Raw genomic sequence first — 21100 nt, 5'->3', positions numbered from 1 at the left:
GACACCGGAGCATCTGGTAGAAACCAGTGCAAACACTTTGAGAATGTGCAGACTCCACATGTACGGTCACCCAAGGCTGGAATCGAATCCAGGTCGCTGGATCTATGAGGCAACAGTGCTAACCATTGTGTTACCGTGCTGCCATAACCATATGTGATCTTACCTTGTAACTTCAAAATGCTTCAGGGGAGAGGGTCCTTTTATGTGGCATCTCATCAAATATCTGCTGGAAGTCCAAGTACACTACATCTACAGAACCTTTGTATCTACTATATGCTTCATTTTTGAAAAACGCAAGCAATTAGTCAAACACTATTTATCCTTCATAAAAGTCTAGATTGCATTTTAATTTTCCAAATGTCCCATTACTCTGTCCTTAGTTGATTCCAATAATTTCCAAAGACACACATTAAACTACAGTTTCCTACTTTCTGCCTCCTTCCCTCTTTGAATATGGGCATTATATTAACATTTCTCCAATGTACTGGTACCATTTTAGAATCCAGGGAATTCTAGAATATTATAACCATTGCATGCACTATCTCTGCTGCCATTTCCTTTAAGACCCATCTTGGTTGTGAAAAGCAAAGCTTGTGTGATCAACTGAAAGGCATTCAGCAATTACCATGAAGGAGGCTAGTTAAGAAGATGGATAGAATTAAGAGAAAGTATGGAAATAAAATTGGCTGAAAGACAAAGAACCAAAGCTGATGTGGATAGATTTTCTTCCACAATTATGAAGTACCTTGCGATGATATTCCAGAATTTGCCAATTTTAATCCATTATCTTAGCAATTTTTCATAAATGACTTGGACTCTGGTCTAGACTATGGCATAAACAAATGTGCAAATGTTTTAAAATTTGGCAAAATTACAGATCTTCAGGATAGTTGTAGACTTCAGGGTGACATAGAATAATGAAATGGTCAGAAGTCTAACAGTGAAAAGTTCCATGCAAATAAGTGTGACATGAGTAACTTTTGGTGGACTAAAGTAGAAGGACACTCTACTGTAAATGGAACAATTTCAAGAAAGGTAAATGAGCAGGGAGAACTTGAGCGGTCACGTACATAAATCATTAAAGGTAAAAGGGCAAGTTAATTGTATTTATAAATGGAGATATATAAAAGCAAAATAATATTTTTGAAACTTTATAAATCACCATTTAGGTCTCAGCTTTGGTGTATGTGGTTAGATCTGGACACTAGACCTCAGGGAAGATGCTGAGGTCATAGACGTTTTGTAGGGATATCACCAGGGATCCAGGACTTCAATTATGAGAAAGTTGGAAATGTGAGAACTGACCTACTTAGGCTAGAAAAGGTTAAGAGGTGACTTAAAGAAAGTTTTTCAAGATAGTGAGGGGTTTTGATAGAGTAAATTGGGATAATTACTCCTTCTGGCAAGAGGGTAAATAACCAAGTACCATAAAGTTAAAATGAAAGATGACCCTAAATCATTCATTCAGTCATTGGAATTTTGAATGCTGCACCTGGAAAGGTGATAATAGCTAACTGAATAATTATAAAAGGAATTATTAAATTATAATTAGACAAGTACTTGAGAGTGAGGAATTTGCAGGGCCATGGACGTAAAGCAGAAGTGTAGGACTAAACGTAACTATTCTTTCAAAGAGCCAGTGCAGGCATAATTGGATCAACAGTCTCTTTCTATTTTGTAGATTTCTATGTTTCTGTGTCACGTCCCCATTGTAATAAAAATTCCATCCTGTTTTTGTGCCAGACTAATATTAAATAAAATTCAATGATTGTGATATCTTCACCAAATTAATTTGTAAGGAAATGGAAATCAGTGTATTATTTGAAATGCAGTTAATCTGTCAGTATTTGAGTTTAAAAAGAGTTTTATACTTTGTTTACTAGATCAATACATCTATTCACATGGCTTTGATTAATTATCATTACATTTCATTTTGGTAAAATGTATAAATTGTTTTCATTGCAGATCTTATCCAGAACAGTGCAGCACCCTTGATGCTGTCTAATTCGACAGTGTGTTTCCATCAGACAGTTCCTCAAGATGCAGAATCCAACAGACAACCCAAAGGAGAGTATGATACCTTGAAAGAACAGCCATCATTCCTTTCCCCATCTACAGTGCCATGCCAATCAACTATTAATGCTACAGGACAATTAGATGGTTCTGAAAGTACTAAGCATTGTGTTTTAGGTCAGATTTGTACTGTGGCATCATTTGCCAAATCGGCCAATTTCGATGGGACCCCAAATGAGATGATGGATACACTCAATTTGTCAGAGCAACTGGTGTCTACTGAACAATTCATAGATAAATTAAACCCAGACCATCAGTGTACTGATGTATCAGAGAGAAAGTGTGATGTGTTAGTGATCAAAGCAGGGAATGCTCAGCTGGGACCAATGTGCAATGGGAATCTTGTTACTGATGAAAATAAATCTTTCAAGAAATGTTTCATTCAAACAAAGGAAACCCATGGGAATATTGCTGGTCATGCTGATTGTGGGGACCAGAAGCCGCCAAGTGAACCAGGTACCAACCCTGCAGTGATCAGAATAACTGATCTGAGAGCAAAAGAGGATGATTTGAATGATCCCGATCATGAAAGGGTTCCAGCTAACAACTTTTATTTGGTGCAGCCTACAGAAAGCAAAGAAGTAGAACTCTACCGTGATAAGAATTCCAGCAAGCACTTAATTCACAGTTTGGAGCCTAGGACTAATCAAAATAATTTAGTTCAGTGTCCTAATCGCACACCAAGTTTGCCAAATATGCAAGATTCAGACTTGACAGATATTACAGTTAATTCACTGCAAGAAATTACGAGAAAGAGCACTGACACTATTAATAATGCTGATTTAATACCCTCGCCAATTTTGTATGTTAATGTGAATAAAGGGACGCAGATGACAGGATCTGATAAGTTCATATCAAAGGCAGATCTTGCTGTCAGACCAAAGTCTTCCAGTTTTCTTAAAAGGGCTCTGTCTAGTCACCAGTGTGATAAGCAGAAGCCAAGGAAACAAGTAAGTGTTGGTACTGACTCCACTGTTTGTGTTGGCAATGAGTCTTGGTCCACTACAATGGCCTCCAAGGACAATAAAGGTGAAGATGAGGACATAAGTGATCATACTAGTCTCGGCAGCACCTCAAGTTTGCAATCTCATCATAATCTTTCAATAGAAACCTCTTCCAGTACTAATTCGCAGACCTATTGTTCCCCAGATCACACTCATCACAACCACCAAAGTTCACATCGATCATCCAATTCCAGAGCTGTGTCAGACTCCTTCTTGAAAGTTGTGCATTGCCTAATAGAAAACCAGAGGCAGCATGAAGAGCAAGCTGTGACTGATTGCTCCCTGCAAACACATATCACAGTGCTTAGTGCAAATGGAGGAGCAGATGTGGTCTTGAGCAGGATGTCCAGAGGAAGCACTAACAATCAGGGAAGAACATTAACCACTTCAAAGTCAGATCTAGAGGCCAAAGAAGGGCAGATCCCAAATGAGTCAAACTTTATAGAGTTCATTTCCTTGCTGGAATCAATTAATAGTTCAAGAATTAATGCAGCAAGCTGGACAGGTGATTGTCGAGAGGAGGGTGCCATGGGTGGAGGTATGATTTTTTTACCATGTTAGGATGTGTTTGACTGGTTTTGTAAATAAAAACTGCTTGCTAATATATTTTTTTATGTTGTTTCCATATCAGCATAGTGGAAAATTCAATTGTATTTTATTGAAAGATTTACATTTGTCTACAAAATCTTTCTTTCTGCTTTTTTTGTTACACTTTTATGTTAATGTTTCCATTGTGAATTCCTATTTCTGCATTTGCAATGGAAACTGCCCATCCCCTTCTAATCAGGCCACTGGCTGGTGCTGTGACTTTTGCAGAAATCATTCAATGTGCTTGACAGAAATGTCAAATGACTGAAATTTCTAAAGTTTCAATTAAGAATTTGAATGAAATTCTGATAACCCTTTCCATGATAATGTTGATTAAACGCATCCATAGAATGATATTTTAATTTGTTTACTTATTTGTTCGAAGACTCAGCAATTTCCAAAACCCTGTGTTTGCAGTTATTATCTTTGTACAAAGCTGGGTTACTTTTAGCTGAATTCAGGTGTTGCAATTTAAGCATGTGCCACTTACTGTATTTCCCAACCTGTATAAATACCCGTTAGCTGGACTACTAATCTAATGTTTTTCTTCTGCTTATCAAAACCTTTGTTTTTGATCAGCACATTTGAAGAATAGCAGAGGCAGATTTCAATTTATTCAGTTAACCTCTTTCTTTAAAAAATGTCAACCTTTGGATATTGTGTATGTCTGTGAAAAGAAAAGCATATTTGCTACAAAACCACTGCAGTTCAGAGTTTCTGAAAGTGCATTAAACTGAGAGGTTGAGAAAGATTATCTTTCCTTGTTCTAAAATAATTAATGTAAGTTTGAAGCAACATGTTTGAAATTACTAACAGAGTGTGACATATGGTGTATTGATAGAAATTAGGAAAAGTAGGTCAGGGTGTAACACTGGCAGACAATCTGATCCCACTAACTTCTTGCTGACAAGTCGGGTTAAAATTACATGAGCTGTCGTCCCAATGTCTCTTAGCAGAACGGAGAAAGAGAAACAATGTGTTGTACTCTTGCAGCTCTCATTGCACTGTGTTGCATCTTCCTTTCTCATTCCTGCTCATTATCTCTTCATTCTAGTATCCTTTGTTTCGAATTAGACACTGCACAGAGAACAGGAGAACTGATTATATTATAGGTGCTGGGAAATATAATTTTGAAGTCAGTGATTTTCTACAAATTCTACCTGGTAGTTTGACAGAAAGACAGTGTGCCTGAGGCTTGATAGTTTTGCAAGGAGTGGGATGCTCCTTTTTGGAAGTTGTGGTTTTTCTTCTCTCTCGATGTATTATGTGATAAGATTTTGGACATTGTCAGCAAGGTGGGTGTGAATGTGTTTTGAGTGGTTTTACAATAGCATTTTCATTTACAGGTTAGTCTGCAACCTTTGTAAGTTTGCCACATCCCTTTAGAAGTGAACTATCGCAATATTTTGGGAATACTTATCACATCAGTTAGCATCTGTGGAAAGAAATAGTTTACATTTCAGGCCCAGGACTCGAGGATTGTCGACCTGATGTATTTACTCTGATTCTCTCCACAGATGCTACTTGACTTAAGTTTCTAAGATTTCTGTTGTCAGTTGGCATTTCCAGCATTTTGTTGTATTCTGTTCTGTATCCTTGTAGAAAATCAGGTTTAATAACTGCAGGGTATTAGTGAGATCAAAACTGGAGTACTGCACAGAGTAAATCCTTGTTTGTGGATGCTTTCCTGAAAATTGTAACTTTCAGTGAAATGACTCCAAGCGAATCACAATTTCCCATAAGAATCTATACAAAAGCCAGAGTTAGGTTCCTGTGGACATTTCTTGATGGGAAAAGTCAGTGTAAAATTTTAGATACTGCACTGTGCATTCCTAGCTGAAATAACTTGGAAAGTAAAATAATTACTGAATGTAACAAATATTGTGTAAATTGCAATTAGACAGCTCCCACCAGTCTCTCTTCAACAGTTCTTCCATGGGATGATTTGATTGTGCTCTGGCTTGGTAGGTTATAAGTGAGCTAAAAAATCCAATATGCAATCTCCAGATTCAAGCAGACGTTGCTCTGAAGATTAGTGCTTCTCTACATTGGCGCCTTCCCAAATGAGCCTTCACACTTTTACATGGTCATCATGAGTTGCTGAAAATGTTTACAATTTGATATTTCAAAAGCATTTCAGTGGAGGAGACTTTGAATGAGTCCTGAGCTGGGCAGTTGGCCTGAGGAAGCCATTGCTGGTTAACCCTCTTTCTTATCACTGGATTTGGAGGATCTTTTGAAGGCACTGCTTGTTTTAAATTGAAGGTGACTGAAAAGTCACCTTGTCATTTTAGGAATGGTTCTCTCTGGCACAATACGCCCTCCAGTCATCTATGGCATTCAAAACAAATCCTTCCCTTCCCAATAGTTTCCTGTTAGATAATTGTCCAGGTCATCCCATCAGCCTTGATGAAGTCTCTAAAAATGTGAAGATGCCTTTCCTGCTGTCTGACATTACTTAGAGTCATAGAGATGTACAGCATGAAAACAGACCTTCGGTCCGGCCAGATATCCCAACCCAATCTAGTCCCACCTGCCAGCACCCGGTCCATGTCCCTCCAAACCCTTCCTATTCATATACCCATCTATTTGACATAGTTCACTGGTCAGGAAGCAATAACAACATTCAAGGCCTAAGTGCTCCACCCCAATTCATCAAGGCAACAAATGGTGAGAATGAGTGGTTATAACCTCAAGGGCATTGACAATGTCACTGATTTCAGGGGATGAAGGTTGTTCTAGGACATTTTTTCATTAATGCCTTTTATGGAAGGAAATCTCTGCACACCTGATCTGGCATACATGTGCCTCCAAATTAGTTGACACTTAAGTGACTGCTGAAATGACTAACAAACAAAACAAACCATTTGGCACTGGAAGTATCAATGGTGAACCCTGTTGATATTGAAGTGCACTTTAATGATATCTGGGGTTTGTGCCACAATTAGGAGAGCTACCCCAAGCATTACATTGTCATAGTCATAGAATCATACCTTACAGATGTCGCCATCGCCAACCTTAGGTATGCCCTGTTCCACTCTCAGAACTGACCCTGCAGAGGTGGTGGAATGGTGGCACATTGTTCTCCAATTGGGTATGGTTGTGCACTAGGAGACCTCGCCATTGACTCCACACACCATTAAGTATCCATGGCATTAGGTTAAACATGAACACGGGCACCATTTTGATTGTTACTAAGGCTGATGAATCCATACTCCTCCATGCTGAATTTGTTAATTCACAAGGAATGCAGTCAATTTGATTTAACATTATCTGCTTCACTGTCAGCTTTTAAATTACAACATTCTAGTCACAAGCAAAGTAATCATTGTAATTCATTTCTCCCGACATGAATTTGGAAATGGAGATCACCAAAAAAAAATTTGAATGCCGAATTGAGGTTTTTTAGGAGCAAATATGAATGCATTCAAAAATAAGCGGCAAGATTATTTGATTACACCTACTAGCATTTTCTTCAGTGACTTTTCACTTTTATATCTAATATTTTAAAATCTGTTCACTTTTCAGTTAGAGTGCTGATACAACTTCAGTTTAATACTTTGTCAGACCAAAGGATTCAATTAGGCAACGTGTAGTTCCTTTAACGCAGTAAAAATGTTGGTCCCAAAGCACTTCACAGGAGCATGATTATGTAAAATTTGACACCAAGCCACATATGGCAATATTACAGCTGATGACCAAAAGCCTCTGACCAAATGTTTGGTCAAAGAATTAGGTTTGAAGGAATGTTGGAAAAAGTTAGAGGGGAATTCCAGTTTTTAAGCAATGAATGCAGGCCTCCAGTAGTAGAGCATTTAAACTGGCATGTATGAGAATTGGAGGAACACTGATGTACTTGGAGATTCTAGGTCTGGAGAGAAAGTGAGGGGGTTGAGGCCATGAACAAATTTTAAAGTGGAAATTTTGCTGCACTGGGAGCCAATCTGTGTCTAGGAGGTCTGAACTGATGGGGGAATGGGACTTGGTGCGAGTTTGGATTCAGGCAGAAGTGTTTTGGATGTCTATGGAGGATGCAGTCACCAGGAGTGCATTGGGATCGTGGAGTCAGGAAACAACAAAGGGATGGGAGGTGTTGCTTATTGATATTATCGCTATACTATGATATGTTTGAGCAGCACGTAAGCACTAGGAGACCTCATCGTTGCCACCATACTATGAAGTGTCCATAGCATCAGATTAAACATGAACAAGGATACCATGTAGATTACTACCAATCCCCTGGCTGATGACCCAGTACTCCATTTTGAACACAAAATGAAAGAAGCACTGAGTGTCGTAAGTATACTCTGAGGGAAAGATTTGCTGTCCTTCACCAAGAGTTGCTTAGTAGCAACGCTACTCAAATTGGCCAAGTCCTAAAGGACCTTTGGCAGGTGGTGCTGGGACCAACATGAAAGAAATCATATTTGACCTTAGTGTCTCAAATGTACCTGCCGTAGATGAATCTGTACATGACTATATCACAGAGTCGTAGAGGTCTGTCGCACAGATAAAAGGTGCAATGGCCTATCAACTTTGTGCTGGTCAAAAACAAACATATCGAATTAAATCCTAATTTCCTTAGCCATGTATGCCATAACATAATGGTAGAAGTGATCACAGCACAGTTGTGGAAAAGAAATCCCACCTTCACACTTGGGATATGTACCATCATGTTGTGTTCACTACAACCATGCTAAATAGGACAGACTTCAAACAGATCTAGAAATTCAAGACTGGGCATCTCTGAAGCATGGTTTCAGCAACAGCAGAATTGTATTTAACCACAATCTATAATCTCATGATCTGGCATATACCCCCATTCCACTATTACCATCAAGTTGTCGAATCAACCCTGCCTCAATGTCGTGTGAAGAGGGCAGGTCAGGAGTAGTACATCTAAAATAAGGTCTCACCCTGATAAAGATACACCACACAGTGGGAGCAGCTTACAACAGACTGGGCTACGTCGTCCTACAACCAATTATTTGAATCTACAGTTCTGCAGACCTGTCACGTCAAGTTGTGAATGGTAGTGGAGAATTAAATAACAATCAAGAACTGGACTCTCCATAAGTATTATCATCCTCATTGATCAAGCCCAGCACATCATTGCAAAATATAAAATTAATATGCATCTATTGTCAGCTAAAGTTGCAGAGTGGATGGTTAGTAGCTGACACCTCCAGTCACCAGCATCACAGTTGCTAATTTCAATTAATTTGATTCCCTCCACATCATATTAAGTAGTTAAAGACACTGTGTAGTGCAAAGGCTATGGATCAGACAGCATCCTGGCAGTAGTACTGAAGACCTGTTCTCCAGAACTAGCTGTATGTTTGGCCAAACTGTTTCAGCATAGCTACAATGCTGACATCTAACTGGCATTGTGGAAAATTGCCCAGCTTTGTCCTGTCACATAAATGAGCATCTATCCAAATATATTCCGTTCACAAATCCAACCCAATCACCTTGTCAGTTTATTCTTGATCACTAGCAAAATGATGGAAGAGTCATTGACAGGGTTATCAGGTAGCTCTTACTCAGAAATAACCTGCTCACTGATGTTCAGCTTGAATGTTGCCAGACCACACAGCTCCTAACCTCATTACAGCCTTTGTACAAATGTGGAAAGAAGAACCGAATTCCAGAACTGAGGATAGTCACCCCTGGTGTCAAGGCAACATTTCATCAAGTATAGCATCAAGGGGCTCAAGCAAAATTGGAATTAGGAGAAAGCTTTCTGTTGTCGAGAGTCATACCTAGCACAAAGAATTGTGGTTATGGTTGTTTGAAGTAATATGCATCTATTGTCAGCTAAAGTTGCAGAGTGGATGGTTAGTAGCTGACACCTACTGCAGAACATCACTGCAGTAGTTTTCAAGGTAATGTCATGGTTCCAACTATCTTCAATTGCTTCATCAATGACCTTCCATCATAATGTCAGAAGTCAGGATGTTCACTGACTTGCACAATGTTTAGCACCATTCACAACTCTTCAGACAATTAAGCAACTTACGTTTTTAATGCAGCCAAAACCTGAGAACATGACAAATAAATGACATAAAGTTGTGCTACACAAGTGTCACATAATGACTTTAGCAAGAGAATCTAACCATCTTCCCATAATGTTCAATAGCATTATCATTTGTCACAAAGCTAATCCTTTTTTTTCCAAAGGCTGTTCCTTTGTTCAAGGATACTCTATACTTGATTTTTTTCAAAAGGGCAATAAAACAGGCTGGGCTGCGATCGGTCTGGTTTGGTGCAGAGATGAAAAGGGTTTTGAGAGGCCTTTTGTTTATATGTAAACAGATGAGACTTCAAGCCAAAGTGGTTGTGTTTTAGAAGTGGCCTGAATAATGAAAGGGGAGTGGTCAGCTCTCTAGCTAAGCAGAGCAGTTTAATTCAGTCTGACCTGGGAAGTTCAACAGGAAGCTGTGTGGAATCTCTCTCTCTCTCTCTCTCTCTCTCTGCCCTTCAACTGCATGTGTTTCATTTATACTGGTTTTTAAAGGGAGTTTGCTTATTGGGACTGTTGTGTATATTCAGAACAGCATAATTAAGTCTGGTTGGATAGGTTGGGTTCTGTATTCTGTTCTTTGTGTTTCATTGTGTAACTTTGTGAATACGTTTTTGTCTGTTAAAATTTAGTGGTCAACCTAGCCACCTTAATCCGGGTAACTTTCATTCTACACTTAGTGAAACAAATTGCAAAGTGATGGTCTGGGTCTATCTGCTTAAGAATGTTTAGAATGGTCTGGCCTAGTCCATAGCAGATTGGGGGTTCTTTTTGCGGGATTTTAAACAGCGAGTCGTAAGTGCTGGTGTTTTTATTTTGGGTGTTGGTTTGGTTGAGTAGACAAAGCTTAGGATAATAATGACTCTTCCAGTTGCCAAAAGCTTTCTGGATGTGGATGCGGTGACTGGAAATTTAGCAAAAAGTGAATAAGACCAAGTTGCAAAAATGAGCAGAGAACATGGAATTGGAACTGCCTGCTTCTGTGAGGAAGGGAGAGATAATTACAGCAGTGCCTCAGCATTTAAACCTGCTGGAGAAACGATCAGAATCTATAGAGGTGGCAAGAATTCAATTGCAAATGAAGCAGCTTGAGTTAGAGGCGAGAGCTAAGGGCAGCAGAAATGAGATAGTTTGAGTTACGATTAAATGCAGAAGAGAGGGAAAAAGAGAGTGTTTGAACTTTAAAACCTGACACTTAAATCAGCTTAAAAGGCTGGAGATAAAGGCTGAGGGTAGGCTTAATGAGGAAGAGAGTGAGGAGGAGCAAGCCTCTGGTATTCAGAAGCCTTGAGAAACTGTTTTAAGTATGTTCAAGCATTACCTAAATTTGATGAGAAGGATGTGGAAGCCTTTTTCATCTCATTTGAAAAGATGGCTAAACAAATGCAGTGGCCAGTAGCAATGTGGGTTTTGTTGATCCAAATGAAACTTGTAGGTAGGGCTAGTGAGGTATTCATACCTCTATCAGAGGAGGTATCTGGGGAGTATGAGGAGGTGATAAAAAGCCATTTTAAGTGCATATGAGCTTGTACAGGAAGCCTGTAGACCAGGAGTAGGGAACCTGCGGCCTTCGAGGCCATTGTGTGTGGCCTTTTGAATGAATCCAAACTTTGCAGAACAAATCTTTTATCTTTTATTAATGTTTTTTTCATCCTTTATTATTTTTATTTTAATCTTAAAATGAATGTATTTAAAATACCAGAGATTTAAAAATTCAACAAAATAATCCTCACAGACTGACTGCCACAATTAAAAAATTGGTAAGTCATAAGGGCTATTTCGACACCTGTTATGCTCATGATTTAGTTCTAATGCAACTCTAGAATGTACGTTATCTTCCCTGCCTGACCGGCGTCACTACTGCCTGAGGCTGGTTGGTGAGAGCTTGTGGGTATCCAGTATGCCAGTGTTTATCAACTGATGACAACAGTGCACATGGCTTTCCATTTGAAGTGAAATTTGAGAATAGTTACACAGTCTAACCGTATCAACATTTATTTTATTTTATTTTTTAAAAATCTTATCACTTAACAGCCCATCATGTCAAAGAAGACCAAGAGAACGCTGAAGGAAGAAAGCAGAGCTTTTAATGAGGATTGGGGACTGCAATATTATTTTGTGTCTGTTAAAGATAGGATGATTTGCTTGCTTTGTGATACTGCAATATCAGCATTGAAGAAATATAATGCTTATCAGCATTATGCCACTCATAAGGACCACAAATATTTCAAATTAGAGGGAGAGGTGCGGAAGGTTGCATTGCAGAAATTAAAAGATGAAAAGCAATAGCAAAGACAGTTATTTCGAGCAGTATTAAGACCCGGAAAAATTGCCACTGAAGCAACATATAAAGTAGCTTATATCCTCGGGAAAAGGGGGATGCCTTTCAGTGATGTGGAAATCTGTGTTTAGACCCCGATAATGTTCCAAAGTAAGAACAACTGCTGTGAATTTAAACTGAATTTGGTTAATTTAGTGACTGTATGTACAGACGGTGCACTTTCCATGACAGGAAAACATGAAGGGTTTATTGCACAGATTAAAAAATAGTATTATCTGATCTAGATGCTCTCATTTCTTTTCATTGTATCCTACATCAGCAAAATCTCTGTGCTAAATCTACTATTTTAAATGACATTTTGCAACAAGTTATAAGTATTATTAACTATATTCGTGCAAATGCAACACAGCATCATCAGTTTCGTAACATGCTAAAGTTGGATGATGAGGTATTCATTGTGGATTTGCTGTATCATTCTAAAATGCATTGGCTATTGCAGGGACAGGTGTTAGCACAAATTTTATCTTTGCGAGAATAAATAATTAAACTTTATGAAGAACAGAGTCAGCAATGCGAATTAGTGAAAGAAGATTCCTATAGAAATGCTGCATTTCTGTGTGACATCATGTCAAAGCAAAATGACTTGAATGTTTCCTTGCAAGGTATGTGATATGTGGCAAAAAATCCAAGCATTTCAAAAAAAGCTATCTTTTTTCAAAACTCCTTCAAAAAGAAAGGAAATTTCGGATGAACATTTTTCCCCGTTAGCAAAGGTCATTGATGAACAGGAGGATTCTTGTGAATCATTTGAAGAATACGCAGCTGTTATAGACTTATTAATTGGAGAATACAATGAAAGGTTCTCTGACTTTGAGAATCATGACATCACACTCAAATTAGCATTTCAACTTCACCTAGTTGATGTCTCCAAGGCTTCTAAAGAACTACAGATGGAATTGAATGAGCTCTCAGAAGATGACATTTTAAAGTCCTTATTTGATGCTAAGAAAGATCCGATTGAAATATGGGAAAATGCAATAGCATACCCATGCCTTCGGCAACATGTACGAAAAATGCTTTCTTGCTTTTCAACCACTTATTGCTGCAAATCTACATTCTCCTACTTAACCAAAATCAAGACGCTCTTAAGGTCACAAATGACGGATACCCATCTAGAGGATCAGCTAAAACTGCAGATCTCCATGCTGCAACCAAATATTCAAATGCTTTCCTACAAAAAGCAGTCACAGCAAAGTCATTAAAAGATTAGTTAACTTTAGAATAAACAATTTTTTTTCATTTTTTTAGTTAGTTAGTACATAGTAGTTAGATTTTTACATAATAATGTGAATTTTGAAGAATATATAATTGAAGTTTTTTGGATGAGGCCTTATTAGATTACAACTAACATAATGCAGCCTTCCAACATGAAAAGGTTCCCCACCTCTGCTATAGACAACGTTTCAGAAATCTAAGGAGGGACCCTGGTCAAACCTATATTGAGTTTGAAAGGATCAAACAGAGTAATTTCGATAGATGGATAAGAGCTTTAAAAATTGAGCAAACCCTTAGAGAGGTAATTATTTTGGCGGAGTTCACTGCATGAAGTACTGCAAACTCTTGTAAAAGAGCAGAGTTAAAACAGCAAGGTTAGCAGCTGAAGTGGCTGATGGTTATGAGCTGGTCCATAAAACACTGTTTGGCTTCCAGAATCAATTTCAGTCCATGAAGGATGGAAATTGGGGCAAAGACAAATCCTCACATGGAAAGGGGAAGGTAGATCTCAGTGAAGGTCATAATGATAATTTACCGCAGGGTAAAAAAGAAAGCCTTGAGGGGGACAAAGAAGTTTAAAAAGCTCTGGTGTTTTCATTGTAATAAAATGGGCCACACAAAGTGACAGTGTTGGTGGGCTAGTAACAAAAAGCACAAGGGCCAAATGATTAGAGGTTGATTAAGGAGAAAGTGCCAGATCTGCTTAAAAAATATACATGCAAAGATAAAGTTTGTTCACATTGACCAGGAGTAATAGGTAAGGTGGTTACAATATTAAGGGACTCAGGATCCTCTTGGTCTGTAATGCTGAAGGATGAGGAGTGCATAGAAAAGGTAACAGGAATTCATGGTGAGACAAAATGTGCTCAATTATGTATGGTGAGGCTAGAGAGTCCAGAGAAATGGAGAATTTGTGGTAGGAGTACTGGACAAACTCTCAGCTCCAGGAATACAATTTATCCTAGCAAATGATATAGCTGATTCACCAGTAGGTGTGCTGCCTACTCTGGTTGAAATGCCAGCAGTGATGCAGGTAACTGTAGAAACTTTTATCCAGGAAGTTTCCCTGATTGTGTGATCACAAGATCACAGAGGCAGAGATAAGGAAGCTGATGTAGAGTTATCCAAAACACACTCTGATCAGATAAGTGGAACAGAGAAGGAGCAAATAGGTAAACATGAAGTTTGCACATTCTCCCCGTGTCTACGTGGGTTTCCTCCAGGTGCTTTGGTTTCCTCCCAAATTCCAAAGATGTACAGGTCAGGTGAGTTGGCCATGCTAAATTACCCATTGTACTCAGGGGTGTGTAAGCGGCATTAGTCAGTCGCAGATGTAGGGGAATGGGTCTGGGTGGGTTACTGTTCGGAGGTTTGGTGTGGACTTGCTGGGCTGAAGGTTGTTTCCACACCCTAGGGATTCTAATCATTCTAATCCCATTCCACAACATCACAGCTAAAAGGGTTGTAGAAGAATTACTTAATTTGTTTTTAACTAGATATGGACTACCAGTAGGAATCCAGTCAGATTAATGATCAAACTTCACATCCAAATTATTCAAGGAGGTTATGTATAACTTGGGAATAAAGCAGTTCAAAACGACTCTGTGCCATCTGGAATCTCCAGGAGCGCTAGAGAGATGGTAACAAATACTGAAGACCATGTTAAGGGCTTATGGTCAGGATTATTAAGATGATTGGGATAAGGGAGTTTGCTTTGTACTTTTTGCGATCAGAGATGCACCAAATGAATTGACCAAACTGATTAAGGAGATATTAATAACTCAGAATTCAAAGACCACCCACTTGGATTATGTATCAAATTTTAGAGAACAATTAAATAGAGCTGGAGAGTTGGCTAGACAACATTGAACAGTATCATGGCAGACAATAAAACAGAAAGCTTTTAAAAAATGACATTTGCAATTTTGCAATCGGGGATAAGGTATTGGTGTTATATCCAGTAACAGGTGAGTCTTTAAAAGCAAGGTTTAGTGGACCTTATCAAATTGAAAAGAAATTGAGTGAGGTGAACTATTTGATAAAGAATCCAGACAGGAAGAAAGCTCACAGTGTGTCATGTGAATATGCTCAAAAGGTATTTTGATAGGGAAGGAAAGCAAAAGGAGAAGGTGTGAATGATTATAGCACAGAAGGGCAAACCAACTTCTGAGGATTCTGAACTGGATATTCCTCAAATCAAATTGGACAATGAGGAAGTTGTCAAAAATTGGGATGAAGTATTGAGTTACCTTCCACAAGAAAATTGAAATGACCTGAAAGAATTATTACTATCACATGAGGAGACATGCGGAAATAAACTGGGAAGTACTAACCTAATTGTGCATGATGTAGATATAGGAGCTGCTGTTCCGATTAAGCAACATCCTTATAGGCATAGCCCTCTAAAGTTGGCCCAGGTTCAGAAGGAGATAGGGCGCATGCTCCAAGATGGCATAATTGAAGTGAGTTACAGTGACTGGAGCTCACCCATAGTCATGGTGCCAAAGCCAGATGGTACCCAGTGGTTATGTGTGGGCTATCGCGAAGTCAACGCCGTTACAAAGACTGATGCATATCCAATTCCATGGTTGGAGAACTGTGTCGAAAAAGTGGGACAAGCAACTTACATTCTAAGTTGTACTTGCTCAGAGGTTACTGGCAAGTACCTCTGTCAGAGAGCAAAGACAATGTCTTGCCTGTTCAACTGCTGGCTTTAAAATAGTTCTTGTGCCTCACTTCTTACAAGCAGGTAGTATGCAGTATTTTTCACCAAATGAGCTCTGAGACAAGGAACACAGTTTCAATAAAAGAAACACCCCACAATTAAACACAGTGCTGAAAGGTGAGTCAACAAGGCAGGCTTCTTACTTACAGATTTTTAAAAAGCTACGTTTCTCATCTACGAGGTGCAGACATAATGGTGCCAGTTAAATCATAGGGCTCAACATTGCCAATATAATAATGCGATACGACATTGCCATCGGTCCGAATAATCTGCACACAATCAGAAAGGGACAGCATTTCACAAATTAAAGCCAATGCTAAAATGTGTAATGCAATCTTAATTGGGGAAAAGGATCTTAAAGACTGTTAAATCAAAACTGTGTTCAATGGAACAACTTTAAATGCAGACTTATGGTTTTAGTCTCCTTATTTGAGGAAGGATGTACTTAGTTTAGAGGCCGTTCAGAGAAGATTGATTCCTCGGATGTAGGGATTGTCTTTTTATGAAAGATTGAGTAGATTGGGCCTCTAGTATTTAGAATTTAGAAGTATGAGAAGATGACAAGATTTCATGTATCACGACTTCTTTGGAACAACCAAATTAACTAAATATGACTTAAGTCATTAATGCACTAAACTACAGGGAAAGATCTGCCTTCTTAACTTCCTAATATGCCTGAAAGCTGTCTTCCTGTTTATATGTTACACCTCACACAACAGAATTGGAGTTTTTACAGAAACCAATCCAAAGTTGCTCCCAGTTTTATAACAGGCTGGCTTCTCCCCAGTTTGCTCAGTCCTAACATCCACCATGCATTGAAAGTTGTTTCTCTCAGCCTTCTGAAAATGCACTGAACTGACTTGCAGCAAAAAGACTCACTTTGACAACTCCTTAGGTCAATCAATCAGTATTCTTCAATCTTTGAGTCTCATTTCATTCATCAGAGAATATGTTCCCAAATCTTCTCAAAACTCACTAATGTTCCCAAGTTTCCACCAGCACCTCACCTGGTGAATACAGGAAATGTTTTTTTCCTTTGATGTCCACAACAATTGATTTCTCTTGCGCGCGCGCTCTCTCGCTCTCTCTCTCGCTCTCTCTGGCTCTTTCTCTCACTCTTTCTCTCACTCTCTCCTGGGTCTCTCACTCACTAAGCTTGCAAAGGCCTGTTCTTTATACCCAATGCGAAATTTGCCTATTTGATTTTCAGTAGGTTCTACCCTAGCCAAGTTATTTATGGGGAGGGGATGGCAGAATATCTTTCCACTAAAAGATGGCTGCTGGAGTACAGTTCTAATTGTACAGCTCAAAAGTTTTCAGGATGGTCTAGAGACTATCAAAAGAGCCAAGGCCACCTTGCATGTTGAGTAGGAAGCAATTCTGCAAGGCTGTTTCAGTGCCATTTGCCTTACTGACAAAAGTAGAAGCAGAAACAAGAAGGTAGAAGGCAAAGGAATGGTCAAAGCAGTCCAGGTTGTGGAATGGGCAGCACAGATGACACTGACTGTGAAGCCTGATGGGTCAAGGTAAAAACAATGACTGCAGATGCTGAAAACCAGATGCCTTGACTTGTCCGGACTTGTCCGACCTGCCTATCTTCTTTTCCACCTATCCACTCCACCCTCGCCTCCTTGACCTATCACCTTCATCTCCTCCCCTACTCACCCATTGTACTCTGTGCTACTCTCTCCCCACCCCCACCCTCCTCTAGTTTATCTCTCCACGCTTCAGGCTCACTGCCTTTATTCCTGATGAAGGGCTTTTGTCCGAAACGTCGATTTCACTGCTCGTTGGATGCTGCCTGAACTGCTGTGCTCTTCCAGCACCACTAATCCAGCCTGATGGGTCAGTTTGCCTTTGTAAAGTATTATGGAAATTTCATAAATAACCATGCCTCCATCCTGATGACTCAACATGGACATTTACTATAAACCGATTGACTCCCACAGCTACCTAGATTATACCACCTCCCACCTTGCCCCCTGTAAAAATGCCATCCCATATTCCCAATTCCTTCGCTTCCGCCGCATCTGCTCCCAGGAGGACCAATTCCAATACCGAACAACCCAGATGGCCTCTTTCTTCAAAGACTGCAATTTCCCCTCAGACGTGCTCCCCACCGCATCTCCTCCACTTCCCGCTCCTCCACCTCTCCAATCGCCACCAGGACAGAACCCCACTGGTCCTCACCTACCACCCCACCAACCTCCATATACAGCGTATCATCCTTCGTCATTTCTGCCACCTCCAAACAGACCCCACCACAAAGGATATATTTCCCTTCCCTCCCCTCCCCTATCAGCATTCCGGAAAGACCACTCTCTCCGCGACTCCCTCGTCAGGTCCTCAGCCCCCACCAACCCAACCTCCTCTTCCGGCACCTTCCCCTGCAACCGCAAGAAATGAAAAACTTGCGCCCACACCTCCCCCCTCACTTCCATCCAAGGCCCCAAGGGATCCTTCCATATCCATCACAAATTCACCTGCACCTCCACACACATCATTTACTGCATCTGCTGCACCCGATGTGGCCTCCTCTACATTGGGGAGACAGGCCGCCTACTTGTGGAACGTTTCAGAGAACACCTCTGGGACACCTGCACCAACCAACCCAACTGCCTCGTGGCTGAACACTTTAACTCCCCCTCCCACTCCACCAAGGACATGCAGGTCCTTGGCCTCCTCCATCGACAGACCATGGCAACATGGCCTGGAGGAAGAGCGCCTCATCTTCCGCCTCGGAACCCTCCAACCACAAGGGATGAATGCAGATTTCTCCAGCTTCCTCATTTCTCCTCCACCCACCTCATCTCAGTCCCAACCCTTGAACTCAGCACCGCCTTCTTGACCTGCAATCTTCTTCCTGATCTCTCCGCCCCCACCCCGTCTCCGGCCTATCACCCTCACCTTAACCTCCTTCCACCTATCGCATTCCCAACGCCCCTCCTCCCTACCTTTTATTTTAGCACATCTTCCTCTTTCCTGAAGAAGGGTTAATCCCGAAACGTCGATTCTCCTGCTCCTTGGATGCTGCCTGACCTGCTGCGCTTTTCCAGCAACACATTTTTCTGCTCTATCCTGACACCTTTGCATCAACTCTTAAAATGGGTCAGCCTTGGAAATGGTTGCATAGCCAAGCCGTGGCTTTCTGGAAAATGAAGGAACAGCTATTATCCTGTACGGTGTTGGCACGCTATGATAGTAAATGAGATACCTCACCAAACGACATTGGGGTAGTATTAATTCATAGATGGCTTAATGGAGAAGAATGCTGAGCAGTGTATGCATCTAGGAGTTTGGCTCTTGGAGAATGTAAATATACCCAGTTAGAGAAGGAAGATTTAGCAGTCCTATTTGGAACCAGGAGGTTTCACAAATACCTTTTTAAGGATGTAAATTTGTAGTAATAATGGACCACAAACTCCTGCTAGGTTTACTAAAACAGGACAAGGCCAGTGCCACCCAGAGCTCCAAGCTGAATTTATCGTTGAGCTCTCATACTAAGTGTATATAATTACAAGTTGGGACACCATCTGGGAGGCCAAATAGCAAATGCATATGCATTGAGCTGCCTCCTGCTGGTAGATACACAACCAGTGGTACTGCCACTGGAAGAGTCTGTATTGGTTTAAATTTCCTAGATACACTTCCAATTACAGCTGACAATATCAGACTTTGGACTTAGGAAGATCCAGTCCTGGCAAAACTGAAAGTGCTGGTGGCAATGATAGAAACTAAAGTGCAGTCACAGAATTGAAATCTTTTTAGACTCTGAGATACCAGATCACAGTAGAGGAGCACAAGTGATTGTCCCAAGCAAAGGTCACCACCAATTACTGGCTGAACGCCCCCAGGGTCATCCAGGGTTTTCCATAATGAAAATATTGGTGCGAAATTTTGTCTGATGGCCATGATTGGATGCAAACATAGCCATGTTGGTGGAGCAGTGCCCAGAGTGCCAACAAGGACAAAATTTACTGCCGGTAGCTCCCCCATATTAATGGATATGGCTGAGTAAACCTTGGACTTGATTACATGTTGACTACGCTAATTCTTTTGTGGGCTCAATGTTCTTAGTAATTGTGGATGCCCACTCAAAGTGGATAGACATGTGTGGAGTTCATTTGTCAAACACTGGGAAGGTGATTGAAAAATTGCAAGCACCTTTAGCAATACACAGATTCCTGGAGGTGTTTGTCACAGATAATGGGCAATTATTTTACCCGCAAAGAATCTGAGTATTTCCTAAAGTTGAATAGTATTCAACATGTAAGGACAGCTCCATACCATCCATCATCCAATGTCTGGCAGAAAGAGCAATCCAAGGTTTGAAGGCAGGCTTAATAAAACCAACTACAGCTTCATTAGATACCAAACTGACCCAGTTCCTATTGGATAGCTCCTGCACAGTGGCTAATAGGGAGAAGATTCTGCAGTAGGTTAAATCTGATCTTCCTGGACTTGGAGGGAGGTTGGAGCAGAATGAACAATGTCAATGTTGGACACAAGACTTAGCCTCACAAGAGAGTTTACTTCAGGGATTGAAATTCAGTGTATGAACTACAGGAATGGCTCTGCATGGGTAAGAGGCATGGTTGACATGAGGCCATGTCCAGTGATGTATTAGGTTCAGGTAGGTACGATGGTCCTGAACAAGCACGTGGACCATATGAAAGCTGCAGACTCCTAAATGATACAGGAGCAACAGTTCCAGAACCCATGTGTTCTCCCTTTCTATCAAGTGTTGACAAACCCTTGAAATCTGTGATGCACAAGGTGGATGTCGCCACCTTGATGCCATTGCTACCTAAAGAAGAGAATGCATTTCTTCTGAGATGCTCTAGTTGCAAGAGGCGAGCTACTGTGTGTTACATGCCACCCATAAGAGAGGCAGATTTGGAGGAACCTGACCCAGTGTTAAAATACCCCAGGAAGAGCTCCAAAAAAAAAGAACTGAGGAACACTGATATACTTGGGGCATTGTAGCTCTGGCGGAAATTAGAGAGAAACTGAAAGGGAGAGATCATGAAGGGATTTTAAAGTTGAAATGTTGATGCACTGGGAGCTGATCTGTGTCAAGGAGGTCAGGACTGATGCAAGTTTGAATATAAGCAGCAGTGTTTTAGATGTTT

General features: G+C 40.3%; 1 protein-coding gene across 5 annotated transcripts in view; it reads left to right on the top strand.

Annotated features, from left to right (window-relative positions):
- The window catches only part of LOC140464582 (pecanex-like protein 2), a 268742-nt gene that overhangs the window by 41777 nt on the left and 205865 nt on the right, over positions 1–21100 (top strand). For all 5 annotated transcript variants that reach the window (XM_072559843.1, XM_072559850.1, XM_072559861.1 and 2 more), the window contains exon 6: positions 1966–3615. In XM_072559843.1, the coding sequence (XP_072415944.1) occupies positions 1966–3615 (1650 nt within the window). The remainder of the gene's footprint in view (positions 1–1965; positions 3616–21100) is intronic.

This window comes from Chiloscyllium punctatum, chromosome 3 (assembly GCF_047496795.1).
Source record: "Chiloscyllium punctatum isolate Juve2018m chromosome 3, sChiPun1.3, whole genome shotgun sequence".
Classification (NCBI taxonomy): domain Eukaryota; kingdom Metazoa; phylum Chordata; class Chondrichthyes; order Orectolobiformes; family Hemiscylliidae; genus Chiloscyllium; species Chiloscyllium punctatum.
This window is presented reverse-complemented; position numbering and strand designations above follow the sequence as displayed.